We start from the raw sequence: 16,659 nt of genomic DNA on the forward strand, positions 1-16,659 counted from the left end.
CCTTTTCAACGCCCCTAAAGGTGTTCTAGGAGTGGGGTCCCATAGCATCCCCTACTACATAGGATTTATTGTCGAGCGAGACCACTTCACTCTCCTCCTTAACCTCTCCTTTCATTACTGCTCCCCATTCGGGTGGCTATGGACAGAACAGCCCTTATGCTCCAGACTGCAGGCTGAAACCAGCCACAGAGAAGCCCACCACCTAGTACTTTCCCTGGGTCCTACTGCATCCCTCCGTCCATCCCCCCAGTGGGGCACCTAACTATCCTCCTTGTAGGAGTCAAAATTCATCAAATAAGAGACAGTGGGCGCTGCAAATATCCCATCTACTGCAACACACTCTAGAACTGGCTAGCTCATTACCACCCAGTCCTTTTGTGCAGTAGATGGGTTCAATCAGGTCAAATACTAGTGTCCAAAGAAAGGTAGGGAGGTTAAGACCTCATTTATTGGTAACTAGTTCTACCCCTCCTCTGCACCTCCTCTAAATCCAGCGTGGTTCCCTGCATGTCCAGACCCCAGCTCAGCCAGCCTCCCCTGGGCAGCTCTCCTCTACTGCTCCCCAGGCAGTGCTTGTCTGTGGCACCGGAACCTGCTCCCACCCAGGCCCTGAAAGTGACACATGCGTGGGTGTCGCCGACGTGTCACCTTCCTGCCCACTGAAGTATGAGGCAATTTCCTGCGAGTGGCGCATGGCGAGGGAGAGCGAGGGGCTAGGCGCGACCCAGCTCCACCGTTCTCTATGATACTGTCAAGGAAGAGTAATGGCTTTCTGCAGCGGCAGCCACTACCAAACTAATGTTGTGTGACTTTGGCTCTCCTTTCCAATGCATTTCCTCCACATTGAGAGAGGGAAAGAGAGAAGGAAAAGGGATGAGAGGTGAGGAGAAGAGAGGAAAAGGCAGAAGTGATGGAGAACATAGTCAGGAATCCCATAGATTCCTTCAGTGTTAGAATATTCTGTTTCAGCACCAAAGACATCCTCTCTTACACAACGACATCCTCTCTTACACAAAGACAATGCTGTTTCACTAAAACACCAAATACATGACAGGAACATTTCTCTCATTTGCATATGTTTTCTACGGTTCCCTCTATTCTCTACCATCTGGCTATGAGGCTGTTTCCTCCTCCACCCCCACGCAGCCAAACAGGATACCAGTCAGTGCTCTGTGAGCCCACCAGGGATGCCTGACTAATCAACATGGCAATTCAACCAATCAGGAAGGTTCTAACTAACATTTGGATGATTTGAAGGTCAAAGTCCATCAGAGAGAAAAAAATCATCTATCAATCTACCTACCATCTCTGAGGACTAATAGGCCAATCTACCTACCATCTCTGAGGACTAATAGGCCAATCTACCTACCATCTCTGAGGAATAATAGGCCAATCTACCTACCATCTCTGAGGACTAATAGACCAATCTACCTACCATCTCTGAGGCTATGTCCGTAATTACACAGAACTCATTGTACCTGACCTCACAAATTCAATAAGCAATGAAGAGAAGTTGTCTCATTATTTTCTCACAATTTCCATATTAAATGCAAACAAAAGGAACTCTAAAAAGCCCTCTTTCCAGGGACCTGCATAGTTCCCTACTTAAACTCTCTGCCTCCTTCTGCTGCTGCACACATAATTGCAATCCAATCCCGTCCAGAAATGTTAAGGTTATTATACAGAATTACAGCCTGATTAAAATTGCACAATATTAGAGTTAATTGACTCCCATCATGGTCTCTGTGCTGCCTGACAGATGTGTGGAGACGTCAAGAGTTAGGTGGAGAGAGGGGGACAGAGCTGCTATTCAGGCTGGCCCTGACTCCCACATTGGGGCCATCAGAACCCAGGCCACATGTGCCATCATTAGAGCCCCTCTCAACAAACACTGGTCTCAAAGATCTACAGCTCTACAGGGGAAATCCTGATCTCCAACCCATGACACCACACAGACAGACCATACAGACAGACCATACAGACAGACCATACAGACAGACCGTGTGAGAGACTGAGTCACCATGTACGGACGCATTCATCTGGAAATGAGGGTTTAATGTGATTTATGTGTGAATGCGTAGGCTTGTACAGGAATGTTAATAACAACAGGATGACTGATGAAATGTAATGAGTCTTAGAATAGAGAAAATTAACACAATATAACTGGAACTTTATAGGACTAGCTTACATTTCAATCATTTTCTATCACATAGTAATGTACTTGTTTGCACAGAGAAATGACATTTGGATGAAAATGTAAGACTTGAAAAGCCCAGAGTGGATCCAAGTTCATTATATGTTCACTGATGCATTGTTAGACCTTACAGCCTATATAAAACGTAGGGTCTGGTAGTAGATCATGTCCTGTGGAACATATAACAGTACATGTACAGTATATGCATGAACACTGTGCTTTAAACCCACTTTCCCTGCTGTACTCACATCCCCAGACAGGGTAGCGCTGCTGACGCCCACTCTAACAGCCACCTCCTGTCTCAGCTGGCCAATGGTCTCCTCAGAGCTCCTGACCTGCCATCAAGACAACCACACAGCACATCCTTCACTGTACCACACCAATGGGTTACAAGTACAACTGTAGATTAGGTTTCATTATGCTGATGAAGCAATTGCATCCTCTGTCAATAGTGTGTTCAAAATGTGATTAAAAGTGATTAAATGAGGTTAACATGTTGATGTACTAGTTCTATTTGATCTTGACCAGAAGTGGACAAGTGTTTCCCAACAGAATTGGCCAGTCCTGAACTAGACCTGTCTGGGTGGTAATAGATCCCCAGCTCTACCTGGTCAGTGAGCTGCTTCACCCTGCTCTCCAGCTGGTGGAGCTCCTGCAGCTGTGTCAGCTTGTCCTGGTCCTTCCTGGTCATCTCCTGGTGCAGCTCTGTGATGGTGTCCTGCAGCTCCTGGACCTGGGCTTCACGCTCCTCCACCTGATACAAGACAAACACAGGCCTGATTTGATATATGTTTGCCTCCTTCCTTTCCTCCTTCTTTCCTTCCATCTATCCAGATTTCCTTGAGGTAATCACCAATTTCACACAGTAGGTTAGGTGAAAGCAAGGATTCCACTATTATTTTTGCCAATCAAGTCATGTCTGAACATGTCAGAAAGATATTATTTCAAGGAAGGAAAGAAACAGGGATTCATTTTCATATTATTGGAAGTCTGCAGCACTAAACTAAAACACAAAGCCAATTGAAAGTCTCCAGAAGCAACTGAACATCAAAGTCGTCTACTACAGTAAAACACCAAATACAATACAGTTTGCACTCACATGTCGAACTATCAAGAGAGGCACATCTCAAAGGAGATGTGCCAATTTCAGGTACAAGATGACATTTTTGTGGCAGAAGATACAATGTAATCAAACAATGTTACACAGATAAAATGCATGTCCTGTTCCTTATTACCAGCCAGTTGACACAGCATGGTAAGTGTCAGCGAATATAATTAAGATTTCATTTTCCCTGGATGTCCATATTATATACTCCTCAGTTGCGTATCAAATTAATGGCATACCTTTTTTATTTCATGTAAATACACCAAGATACTGGATGGAATAAATATTTTGAAAGCAATGTGCAGTTTTTTTTAGACAGTCCAAAAGCAAGTAGAGGACTATATCAGATAAATGATATGTTGTAGAGTCCATTTCAAGGCTATACTAATACAGATGAAAAACGTGATGTGTATTGTTTGTCCGATATTTCATCAAAGCATTTGCTCTCTACAAATGTAGTCGGAGAGGAACCGTATTAAAAATGTGTCGTAAAGAGAACAAGAGGCATCTCTCCCTCCTCTGAGGAGAATAAAAGCTACTCTGGTGGACAGAGGGGTGGGAGGATACATGGTAAATGCGTGGACAGCAACGATGAGGGCTCTCTACAACTGTCACACCACTCTGTGTATATCCAAAGTATTCATCCTTTAAAAAAAACAAACTTTTATGGCTAACATCAAAGCAACACATATGCGTCCTGTTTTTCACACGAAAAATGCATGGTCATCTCTATGTCCTAAAAGTATGCTGGTAAGTTCTCGCATCGAATATGAAAAGCAAACACAGGAATAGGCTATATTTTGGTGCAGGTTACTGCAAGAGAATGTACACTACGAGGCTATCATCTTTTAGTTTACTGGAAATTTGTATCACAGAATAAATATTATGTGGCAACCACCAAATGCACACACTGTCTAAATGTGATGGAAATTCCAGGAGTTGTTTTCTTCAATATCATAATTAGGCAAGAAGTTATGCATCAGGGACATTTTAGCCTAATGCTTGGCATGATGATAAACATTCATTCTGGTATCTCATGAGATGTCCATCTCACCAGTTTTCTAAGGTTTGCTTTCTATAATGCCAGCAGTGCCATATAATTCCCATTTCCAAAAAGAGGTTTTAAACAAGACTTTATTATAGACCTCCACCACCTATCCTCCTACAGCCCATTATAATTCAGATCACTCCCCTCTAAAAGCTGAACCACCTCACATCTCCCTGGGTGGTTCTGATTTGATGCTGAGGTTTTAAAGGCACACTAATATTAATAGTACTGTCAGCAGTTTAATGAACTGGCCACACAGCTCACTGGGCTGATGCTTTGACAGATAATTCACACCGTTTTATTCCCGCCTCCTAGCAATATTACAGGGCCAGCTTTACCTCGCCTGACATCTGTGTGAGGTCTTACCTGCCAGGGCTAAACTGGGAAGGTATGTGAAGAATTCAGTTCCATGGAAATGTGGCTGTACAAACCCCTCTCTCAATCACGCATACAATGTACATTTTGTATAATAACTACATTATGTACCCTGATTGATATGAACAAGGTTACCAAAGGTTAAAGGTTATTTCTTATAAGCACAGAGTCATTAACACAATCATGTCCATACACAGATATTAGAAATCCATACAACTGGCATGGGATTGACAGAGAGAATAAAGAGGAAAACACTGAGCTAGTAGTAAGAGACAGGAAAAGATAGAGGATATAGGGAGGAGGAGAGGAGATGGGGAGGAGGAGAGGATGGGGAGGAGGAGAGGAGAGGGGAGGAGGAGATAGGGAGGAGGAGAGGAGATGGGGAGGAGGAGAGATAGGGAGGAGGAGAGATAGGGACGAGAGGAGATAGAGAGGGGAGGAGATGAGATGGGGAGGAGGAGATAGGGAGGAGGAGAGGAGATGGGGAGGAGGAGAGGAGATGGGGAGGAGGAGAGAAGATGGGGAGGAGGAGAGAAGATGGGGAGGAGAGGAGATAGGGAGGAGGTGAGATAGGGGGGAGGTGAGATAGGGGGGAGGTGAGATAGGGAGGAGAAGAGGAGATAGGGAGGAGGTGAGATAGGGAGGAGGTGAGATAGGGAGGAGAAGGTGAGATAGGGAAGAGGAGATAGGGAGGAAAGAAGATGGGGAGGAATAGAAGAGAAAGGGAGGAGGAGATGGGGAGGAGGAGAAATGAAGGGGAGAAATTATGGAGATAAGGAGGAGAGGAGATGGGGAGGAGAGAGGAGGGGAGGAGTAGAGGAGATAGGAGGAGGAGGAGATAGAGAGGAGATAGGGGGGAGGAGAGAGGAAAGGAGGGGAGGAGGAGATAGGTAGATGATGGATCTGTGGCAGTTCATGCAGAGAGCTGGGGTGCTGCTTACGCTGCAGGGTATCGTCTCAGCATGGCGTGTGTGCGTGCGTGTGTGCGTACATATGTGTTTTTCCAGGAAGCCTCTGCTTAACTGGTCTGACTGAACAGTGAATCAGGGGTTCTCTGTAGAGTCCCTCCAGTGTCATCTTCACACAGGTGTTTTGAACCCAGCAGTGTTGCCTCTCCCAACCCCATCTGACGCTCACTCCTCTACCTGCCCTCTGCCAGGGGTTGCCTTTCAACCCATTTATTTGTTCACATCGAACCGTTGCATTGTTGTTGCATCTACCATCTCTGGAGCTCAGTTGGTAGAGCATGACGCTTGCAACACCAAAATGGTGGGTTCGATTCCCAGGACCACCCATATGTAAAATGTCTTTGCGCATGACTATGTCACTTTGGATAAAAGCGTCTGCTAAATGGCATTTATTATTACATTACCACCTGTACTAATACTAACCCTCTACACCTACACAGGATCAGCCCAGTCCAGCAGGTTCCCACTGCATCATGGACATGTGTGAACATCTGTGTGGTTTTAAAGGGGCTGTAACACACTCCTCATTATCTTGAGTTTGACCCAATGCTACCAACACCAGGCCTGCCCAGGAGACCAGTGTGATTTGGTATTCTTCTTCCTGAATCTGAGCATTTGGGGTGTCTTTGATCTCTCTGTGACAAAGCTGCAGCACCAGGGCTCCTAAATGATCCTCTCGCAGCTTAGCCAGCATGCACCAACATCAAGTAGGGCAGGGAGAATACGCAGATAACCGCAAGACGTTTTTAAAAGAGACAAGCATAAAATGTCCTCAATGTAATTAACCAAAATAAGCTAGAGGCAGGCATGGGGCTCAAAAGCATAAAGAAAATGATAAACGCCAGCGTTTCGTAGATTACTCTTAAAAATGAGTATTTCACACGATAAACACTGTACATATCATCTGGTAATTTCCATTAAAGGTTATTTGTTATCTTCAGGCGCCCAGAAAGGACTCCTATTGTCTTGATCTTTAGAGGTTTCAGATCCCTTCATTAACATGCTAATTGCGACCTGGTCCGCAGAAAGATATTAAAGAGGGAGGCGTGTGGAGAGGCTCTTTGTCCTGTCAGGGCCCTGGGACTTCTCTCTGCTCGCTCACTGCCTGATAAAAACAGGATGATATTAGTTCTTGAGACTCTCCTTCAACGAGTTGGAGGGAGTCCATGGTGAGCTCTGCCAAATTAGAGGAGCCTTGTTGTGTGTGAGGGCGCAGCTGCTACCCTCCCTGCCTTACACAGTCCAACTGTAACGTTCGTCTGAAGAAGTAGACCAAGGTGCAGCGTGGTACGTGTTCATGATTCTTTATTTTCTCAGAGCACCAAACAAAACAACAAAAGAATAACGAATGTCACGTTCTGTAGGCTTCACAGAGCTAACAAAAAAAACAAGATCCCACAACATAGGTGGGAAAACAGGCTACCTAAGTATGATTCCCAATCAGAGACAACGATAGACAGCTGCCTCTGATTGGGAACCACACTCAGCCAAAACCAAAGAAATACAAAACATAGAATTAAAGAAACTAGAATACCCACCCTAGTCACACCATTGCCTACCCAAAATAGAGAATAAAAGCCTCTCTATGGCCAGGGCGTGACACCAACACAGCCAAGGCCAGTCCCCAACCTGCTCTGTAATGCCATTATTCAGGGCAGGTGAGCTTCATAATAAGTCTACGCACCACTACGTACGTACGTACACACACGCATCTCCAACAAGCTACATCTACAGTTCTAAATCACTACTGATTTATTTAACTACTAGTATGCAGACCAGAGGGCTTAGACCCAAACTGACTTACTCAGGGAACTGCTAGAGAAGATATTCTGATTACCAGACACATAAGAGATGTGAATGACTGCCACCATATACAGCTCCCCATATAAGTGGCTTCCACCCAATCTTTCCAGAATGCACATAGTAAGCATTTTGGCTTAATGTCAATGAGCCATATCTGTCTGCCTGCCACTACCACAGCACCATACACACATCATCACCATGACCCCCTCACCAGATAAATACCAGAGGTCACTCTTCTCATTCAGCAAGAAATCTAAATGATAATGACTCCTTATTAAAAATTATATTTGGAAGTGCACATAGGCTACATCAAAAGGTGCTGACATAGAGGGTCTGGGAGGATGGGGCTCACTGATAACCCACATCAAAGCACAGGCCGGGGGGCGGGGGGGCAGACAGAGACTGTGTCTGGGTACTGAGGCTGTTGCAGATGGGGTACCAAAATAAATCTAGCGCAACATTTACCAATTGCAATTTGGATAATGCTTTCACATTGAGATGCTCCATGTTATTTGTAAGCGTCCCCAAAAAATAGGATATGCACTCTGATGTTGGGAGGGCGGTCTAAATTAAGCCAGAGTAGATGAGATTCAGTAGCTTGGGGAAATTATAAATGATAGCCCATGTAAAAAAGGAAAAAAAACAGTTGAAAAAGACCAAAATAAAGGACATCATGGTATAAACCTCCAGTGGAGGACTAATGAATGTCCACCGCAAATGTGCACTTCAGCAAACAATCAGGCGTGGTGGATTAGCTGAAATTGGGCCGACTATAGGACACCTCCATTCCAGCACGGCACAGTCAACCTTTTAACGGCAGGCTGTTAGGTGATATCTGTCCGACCGTCGGCCTCTTCAGAGCTCTCCACTGTTTAAAACCATTCCCAGCAAACCCTTTTCACACAGCCATTACAGCGCTTTAGGTGGACCTGGCTGGCTGGATCACAATGCCATGAGAGAGGACTATTTAGGCAGAGAAGAGTAGAGCCCATCTACTGTTTGCTTAGTGAGAGTGCCAGGTTCCCAGCCCAGTGAAGAGTGCTTTAGAGCCATACTAACTGAAGTTCAACCATTGGGCTGCTGCTGAAGAGGTTTCAGTGTGGGGTTGAAACAGAACCAGGGCTGTGTCCAGACATAGTCAAACACAGAGTGACGATGGGTTTACGAGAAGCTCCATCTCCCTCTAGGTGGACTGTCCTGGTCAGTGGCTCAGTTCTGACCTGCTGCTCTGCCTACAGTACCTATACTCCCTCGCCAGGGTCACCTTCTCTGTCCTGGTCAGTGGCTCAGTTCTGATCTGCTGCTCTGCCTACAGTACCTATACTCCCTCCACAGGGTCACCTTCTCTGTCCTGGTCAGTGGCTCAGTTCTGATCTGCTGCTCTGCCTACAGTACCTATACTCCCTCGCCAGGGTCACCTTCTCTGTCCTGGTCAGTGGCTCAGTTCTGATCTGCTGCTCTGCCTACAGTACCTATACTCCCTCGCCAGGGTCACCTTCTCTGTCCTGGTCAGTGGCTCAGTTCTGATCTGCTGCTCTGCCTACAGTACCTATACTCCCTCGCCAGGGTCACCTTCTCTGTCCTGGTCAGTGGCTCAGTTCTGACCTGCTGCTCTGCCTACAGTACCTATACTCCCTCGCCAGGGTCACCTTCTCTGTCCTGGTCAGTGGCTCAGTTCTGATCTGCTGCTCTGCCTACAGTACCTATACTCCCTCGCCAGGGTCACCTTCTCTGTCCTGGTCAGTGGCTCAGTTCTGATCTGCTGCTCTGCCTACAGTACCTATACTCCCTCCCCAGGGTCACCTTCTGTCCTGGTCAGTGGCTCAGTTCTGATCTGCTGCTCTGCCTACAGTACCTATACTCCCTCCCCAGGGTCACCTTCTCTGTCCTGGTCAGTGGCTCAGTTCTGATCTGCTGCTCTGCCTACAGTACCTATACTCCCTCGCCAGGGTCACCTTCTCTGTCCTGGTCAGTGGCTCAGTTCTGATCTGCTGCTCTGCCTACAGTACCTATACTCCCTCGCCAGGGTCACCTTCTCTGTCCTGGTCAGTGGCTCAGTTCTGATCTGCTGCTCTGCCTACAGTACCTATACTCCCTCCACAGGGTCACCTTCTCTGTACTGGTCAGTGGCTCAGTTCTGATCTGCTGCTCTGCCTACAGTACCTATACTCCCTCCACAGGGTCACCTTCTCTGTCCTGGTCAGTGGCTCAGTTCTGACCTGCTGCTCTGCCTACAGTACCTATACTCCCTCGCCAGGGTCACCTTCTCTGTCCTGGTCAGTGGCTCAGTTCTGATCTGCTGCTCTGCCTACAGTACCTATACTCCCTCGCCAGGGTCACCTTCTCTGTCCTGGTCAGTGGCTCAGTTCTGACCTGCTGCTCTGCCTACAGTACCTATACTCCCTCCACAGGGTCACCTTCTCTGTCCTGGTCAGTGGCTCAGTTCTGATCTGCTGCTCTGCCTACAGTACCTATACTCCCTCCACAGGGTCACCTTCTCTGTCCTGGTCAGTGGCTCAGTTCTGATCTGCTGCTCTGCCTACAGTACCTATACTCCCTCCCCAGGGTCACCTTCTCTGTCCTGGTCAGTGGCTCAGTTCTGACCTGCTGCTCTGCCTACAGTACCTATACTCCCTCCCCAGGGTCACCTTCTCTGTCCTGGTCAGTGGCTCAGTTCTGATCTGCTGCTCTGCCTACAGTACCTATACTCCCTCCCCAGGGTCACCTTCTGTCCTGGTCAGTGGCTCAGTTCTGATCTGCTGCTCTGCCTACAGTACCTATACTCCCTCCCCAGGGTCACCTTCTGTCCTGGTCAGTGGCTCAGTTCTGATCTGCTGCTCTGCCTACAGTACCTATACTCCCTCCCCAGGGTCACCTTCTCTGTCCTGGTCAGTGGCTCAGTTCTGATCTGCTGCTCTGCCTACAGTACCTATACTCCCTCCACAGGGTCACCTTCTCTGTCCTGGTCAGTGGCTCAGTTCTGATCTGCTGCTCTGCCTACAGTACCTATACTCCCTCCCCAGGATCACCTTCTCTGTCCTGGTCAGTGGCTCAGTTCTGATCTGCTGCTCTGCCTACAGTACCTATACTCCCTCCACAGGGTCACCTTCTCTGTCCTGGTCAGTGGCTCAGTTCTGATCTGCTGCTCTGCCTACAGTACCTATACTCCCTCCCCAGGGTCACCTTCTCTGTCCTGGTCAGTGGCTCAGTTCTGACCTGCTGCTCTGCCTACAGTACCTATACTCCCTCCCCAGGGTCACCTTCTCTGTCCTGGTCAGTGGCTCAGTTCTGACCTGCTGCTCTGCCTACAGTACCTATACTCCCTCGCCAGGGTCACCTTCTCTGTCCTGGTCAGTGGCTCAGTTCTGATCTGCTGCTCTGCCTACAGTACCTATACTCCCTCCCCAGGGTCACCTTCTCTGTCCTGGTCAGTGGCTCAGTTCTGACCTGCTGCTCTGCCTACAGTACCTATACTCCCTCGCCAGGGTCACCTTCTCTGTCCTGGTCAGTGGCTCAGTTCTGATCTGCTGCTCTGCCTACAGTACCTATACTCCCTCCCCAGGGTCACCTTCTCTGTCCTGGTCAGTGGCTCAGTTCTGATCTGCTGCTCTGCCTACAGTACCTATACTCCCTCCACAGGGTCACCTTCTCTGTCCTGGTCAGTGGCTCAGTTCTGATCTGCTGCTCTGCCTACAGTACCTATACTCCCTCCCCAGGGTCACCTTCTCTGTCCTGGTCAGTGGCTCAGTTCTGATCTGCTGCTCTGCCTACAGTACCTATACTCCCTCCACAGGGTCACCTTCTCTGTCCTGGTCAGTGGCTCAGTTCTGATCTGCTGCTCTGCCTACAGTACCTATACTCCCTCGCCAGGGTCACCTTCTCTGTCCTGGTCAGTGGCTCAGTTCTGATCTGCTGCTCTGCCTACAGTACCTATACTCCCTCCCCAGGGTCACCTTCTCTGTCCTGGTCAGTGGCTCAGTTCCGATCTGCTGCTCTGCCTACAGTACCTATACTCCCTCCCCAGGGTCACCTTCTCTGTACTGGTCGGTGGCTCAGTTCTGATCTGCTGCTCTGCCTACAGTACCTATACTCCCTCCACAGGGTCACCTTCTCTGTCCTGGTCAGTGCCAGCTCACACGGCCCATCTCCCCTCACATAGGAAGTCAGTCAGAAATAGGTCTGACCAACCTGATCAACCGCTTCCCCTAGGCTGGCCACCCCCCTGCCTTAGCCTGACACAACACTGAAACCACCAGCCAGCCGCACATGCTCAGTCACAATGAAATCCCAGTCTGTCCGGGTGTCCTGCCTGCCTGCCTCTCAGTGACATCGACACAAGGCCAAGCCCTGGAGCTCTCTCCCTGGATCCTCACAACTACTATTATTTACATCAATCACTCAGTCAATCCAACCAACCAACTATAGGGACCTCGGCCGTCTGTCTCCATATAAAGTACTAGTCCTACAGATATCTGGATCATAACGCTTGACGGTGTGCCAAGATGTAATGAAAGTGAATAAAAATGCATTGATTAGGACCGAAACCAACAAAAAAAAATACAATAAGGAAATCTAATTAGTAATACCTTACTAAGATTACAGCCGAGTTACTCAAATTAATTTAAGTGAATTAAGTATTTGTGATGACAAACAGGTATTTCCCCTATTTTAGACAGTGGGCCGGGTCTTCAGTATGGAAACAGCCCAGAGCTGTTGCCTATATGTATATACAGAGAGATTAGGCAGCGGGAATGCTGACGTCTGAAAATCTGCTTGAGACTGCACTTCATTATACACCGCAATGCATTTTCCAATTAAAGTATTATAATTATATTACACTTTAAATAATAAGGATTCTACTGTATTACAAAGTTGGCACAGCACCAAAATGTTCTGATGTATTATATAAGAAAGGGAGAAAAACAGCACACATCCTTCCGTTTTCATTTCATTAGGTATTCAATGAATTTCCAATTAGGATAGAAGGGGAGAGAAAGACAAAGTTTTCAAGTCTTTTTCATCATGCTCTAAGATATATGTTATTTGTTCAAATGTTCCTCATATTCCTTCCTCTCTTCCCGTGAGTGAGTCAGAGGCATCTTTGTTAGAGAACAGGTGTTATCACGGAGGGGGGAACATGGGAGACATGCAGAGGGTTCAAACACCCACCACCATCCAGAGCATTCCATTAAGAGAAAACGAAAACCAGCAATAATGAGAGCCTCTTCCTGTCTTCTCTTCCCAATGCCCTGTACACCTGGACGGAAAGCAGATGGAAGGAGAGCAGGAAGGAAGAGGCCTCCTCAACCTCATTCACACCAACACACTTCACATTCCCCCCTCTGCCTTTCCTTTAAATCTCTCTAAGGCCCCAACTCCCGACCACCACCCCCCTCTCGCCCACGCCTGCCCTCCCCAAGACAAGGGAATTTCAATCCTATTTCCTATCCTAGAACAAAACAGTCCACTCCCGATTATTAATGCATTTCAAAGCAGACATCATCATTTTTTCAGGACGTTTTCTTTAAAAAATATATACTGAAACTCTTTATGGTCGACCCGGGGGTGCGGCCTCTCCTCTTCTCTTATGATCTTATTAGCATCGTATCTCCCTGCCTACTGGGGAAAAGGCATTGCTATGTACTCTCTGTCTGTCTCTGACCTCTCGCTGGATGGAATTCATTTGGCCTTTCCCTCTTTCTTTACCTTGATTTGGCTGGAAAAGGGCAGTGAGCGGCTGCTGTCTGATACAGCTATTAAACATAAACACCATTAAATAAAAATGGGCTGTGAAAAGGGATGTGAAACAAGTGAGAGGAAATAGGAGGCCTACAAGATAAATGATCAAGCAGTTATATTATGCTTGAAAAGTGATATTCCTGTTTATCTACTCTGATCTGGCCCACTCCACCAATGTTTCAAATGTTTTTGCATTTTCAACCATTATAGAGAACAGCCCTTGCCACTGTACATCGTACATATATCCTGTTGCCTAGTCACCTTACCCCTACACATATCTAAACCTACCACTCCAGGATCCCTGCACATTGTAAATATGGTATTGGCACTAACCCTGGAACTGACTCTGTATATAGCTTACTTACTTTCTCGTGGTCTTTTTATTTATATTTCACGTGTTTTTGTTCTACTTTACTTTTTTATTTTAAAATACTATAATAGCAGGTAGCCTAGTGGTTAAAGCGTTGGGCCAGTAACTGAAAGGTTGCTGGCTCGAATCCCTGAGCTGACAAGGTAAAAATCTGTCGTTCTGCCCCTGAACAAGGCAGTTAACCCACTATTCCCCAGTAGGCCGTCATTGTAAATAAGAATTTGTTCTTAACTGACTTGCCTAATTAAATAAAGGTTACATTTCACTGAACTAGTGCAGGTGACAAAAATGTTACATTTGTTTTAATGCCGCAGATACAGTATGTCTTATGCTCTGATATCTGATTGGTCAAATGAAAATGACTCAGTAACTTGGCCTCAAAATGTCTCAGTTATTATGAAGGAAACACAATGATGGCCTTCAGAGTAGACTTTGACGCATCAATCTGAACGGTTATTACGGTTCCTCGTTCACAGAGAGCAACGACAGCACATTATGAAGGTAGGCTTATGTATTAATTAGTAAGAGGGCATCATGAGAGAGTGACAATTAAAAAGAGAGAAAGAAGGAAGGACGGAGAGGGGATATATTGCAGGTCCTCTGCTGCTGTAGCCAGTGAGCTGCTGGTCTGGGAGCCTTGCCTGCCTGTCTGCCTGCCTGCAGAGGATTGTGTGCAGGGCCGGGGCTTGATGAGGTAGTACAGCTGAATGATATACAGTGGCGGCCACGGGGCGAGAGCTCTCCATTAGTTACGGGGTCCCTGTTATGCTCCGGCTCCAGTACATTATTTTCAAATGCATCAGTCAGCGTAGTGCAGCACAGATAAATTCTAAGGCCTCAGATCTGTAATGCATACCCTCACCGCTGCTCTATTACGCTGCAGGTTAGGAGGGCAGGGAGAGAGGGGGGGTAGAAATGTCATTTCTTTTTCACAGCGGCCAGTATTCCTCCCATTAGCTTCAAACGTGAGATAAGTTATGGCCTTTAACGAGCGCCTTTAGCCGCCAGAGCACGCTGCACACAAGGCGGTGGCCAGAGGGAGCGGGCTGGAGAGGCGGAGGGGGGAAGGAGGGGAAGGGACTGGCAGGCGCAGGGCCCAGATGACCCACCATGGTGCCCTCCTGTCCTTGAGGTCACAACACAATACACACCCACACCAGATGAATCATTTAACTTTACGCACAAACGCACGTACACACAAACCTCTCAAGGTTGTCCACCTCCATATAAACATAACTAGCAATTTGACCAGCCAGCATATATCTGCATATCAAAACAGGATGCTGTCAAAGAGACAATGAATGGTAGTCTGTAGTGAGAGACTAATAATAACCCAAAAGGTCTATACAGCTTCAGTAAAGCCCTGTTAAAAGACCCAGTGAATAGGAGTTCACCCGGAGGAAGCAACCCAGCGTATCTCCCATTCACATTGCTCGTTGAAGCAGTGCACGAGGACTCAGCCCATCTCAACCACTCTGAGATATTTACCTCTGCCAATCAAATGTTAAGGCTGGCTGTAGTGTAGTCCTGCTGACCTTTTAAACAGCTCTGGGTTGACTTCTTGTGTTGTATAGAGCAGTGGGCTGTGTGGGGGAGGGGTCGGCCTGGTGGGCTGGAGTGGGCCGGCGGTTCAGGAACCTGACAGATGGAATCAGAGCGCTGAGAGCTCCCACGTACTGCAGCTCTCTGCTCGTCTCTCCAGTAGACATAGCAGTTACACAGAGAAATGTACAAATGTGTGTGTGCATTAATGAATGTACTGTTATTGATAGTTCTCTGAGCTTCTCCAAAAGGGCAGTTTCTCACTAGTTCTAACCACAGCCGAGCATATTACATGGTATTTGTGATGTACGGTTGAAGAATCCCACAACACAGAATGTCCCTTACCTCATTCTGGTCCAATAACCACTTAGATACTGATGACATAGTGCTCAGATCCAGAGTCATTTAAAAAGTTCAATTAGTTGAGCTAATCCCATTTGTCTCTGAACGGAGGGGGTTGTAGTAAAAAGACAGATCTATAAAGATTCCTCTGAATTCAGCCTTTTCTCTTTTCCATTAAAAGGAGCAGTCTGGAGTTGAAGCAGCCAATCCCTCAGCATACATCTTAGTGTAAATGATTGACAAGTCGTGACCAATTTGCCTTGCACTTTTAAGCCCTCCTCTTAGTTTGGGTGGGAGCGTTTGTAAGTACGCACAATCAATAGCCTCTCTAAAGCCTTGCCATCGTCTGCCGCCTTCCGTCTAAACTCTGAGCCCAGTCAATCTATCACACGCCAATTAAGACTTTTATCCAAATTACCAGGACCCTTTTGCAAATTCTATAACAAACACCATCATGGTCTAATCACTAGAAGTTGAGGATCATTTATATGAATACTTCTCTGCCTTGTCTATTCGAATGAAACAGGCTCACGTATCATCTAACTGAAGTCTAGTCGATACGGATGGAACAAATGCAAGGTTGCAAGGCAACCTTCTCAGAACATTATATTGACAATATGTTCAGAGAATGTACTCAACATAATACAGTGCCTTCAGAAAGTATTCATATCACTTGACTTATTCCACATGTTGTTGTGTTACAGCCTGAATTTAGATATTATTTTTTAATATCACATAATGATGTGACAAAGTGAAAACATGTTTTTAGAAATGTTTTCAAATGTATTGAAAATTAAATACAGAAATATCTCATTTACATTAGGATTCACACCTCTGAGTCAATACTTTGTAGAAGCACCTTTGACAGCGATTACAGCTGTGAGTCTTTCTCGGTAAGTCTCTAAGACCACATCTGGAATGTGCATCATCTGCCTATTATTCTTTTCAAAATGGTTATTGACCATTGGTAGACAACCATTTTCAGGTCTTGCTGTAGATTTTCAAGTAGATTTAAGATTAAAGTCAAAACTGTAACTCGGCCACTCAGGAACATTAACGGCCTTCTTGGTGAGCCACTACATTGTAGATTTGGCAATTTTAGGTTATTGTCCTGCTGGAAGGTGAATTAATCTCCCAGCGTCTGGTGGAAAGCAGACTGAAACAGGTTTTCCT

General features: G+C 46.5%; 1 protein-coding gene across 2 annotated transcripts in view; it reads right to left on the reverse strand.

Moving 5' to 3' along the window:
* LOC110506517 (uncharacterized) overlaps window positions 1-16,659 on the reverse strand; it is a 290,413-nt gene that overhangs the window by 209,541 nt on the left and 64,213 nt on the right. For both annotated transcript variants that reach the window (XM_090222312.1, XM_090222311.1), the window contains exons 6-7: window positions 2,802-2,948; window positions 2,443-2,529 (exon numbers count right to left, since the gene is read on the reverse strand). In XM_090222312.1, coding sequence (XP_090078438.1) covers window positions 2,443-2,529; window positions 2,802-2,948 — 234 coding nt within the window. The remainder of the gene's footprint in view (window positions 1-2,442; window positions 2,530-2,801; window positions 2,949-16,659) is intronic.

The sequence above is a fragment of the Oncorhynchus mykiss genome, chromosome 26 (assembly GCF_057628025.1).
Source record: "Oncorhynchus mykiss isolate SJ-2025 chromosome 26, ASM5762802v1, whole genome shotgun sequence".
NCBI lineage: Eukaryota > Metazoa > Chordata > Actinopteri > Salmoniformes > Salmonidae > Oncorhynchus > Oncorhynchus mykiss.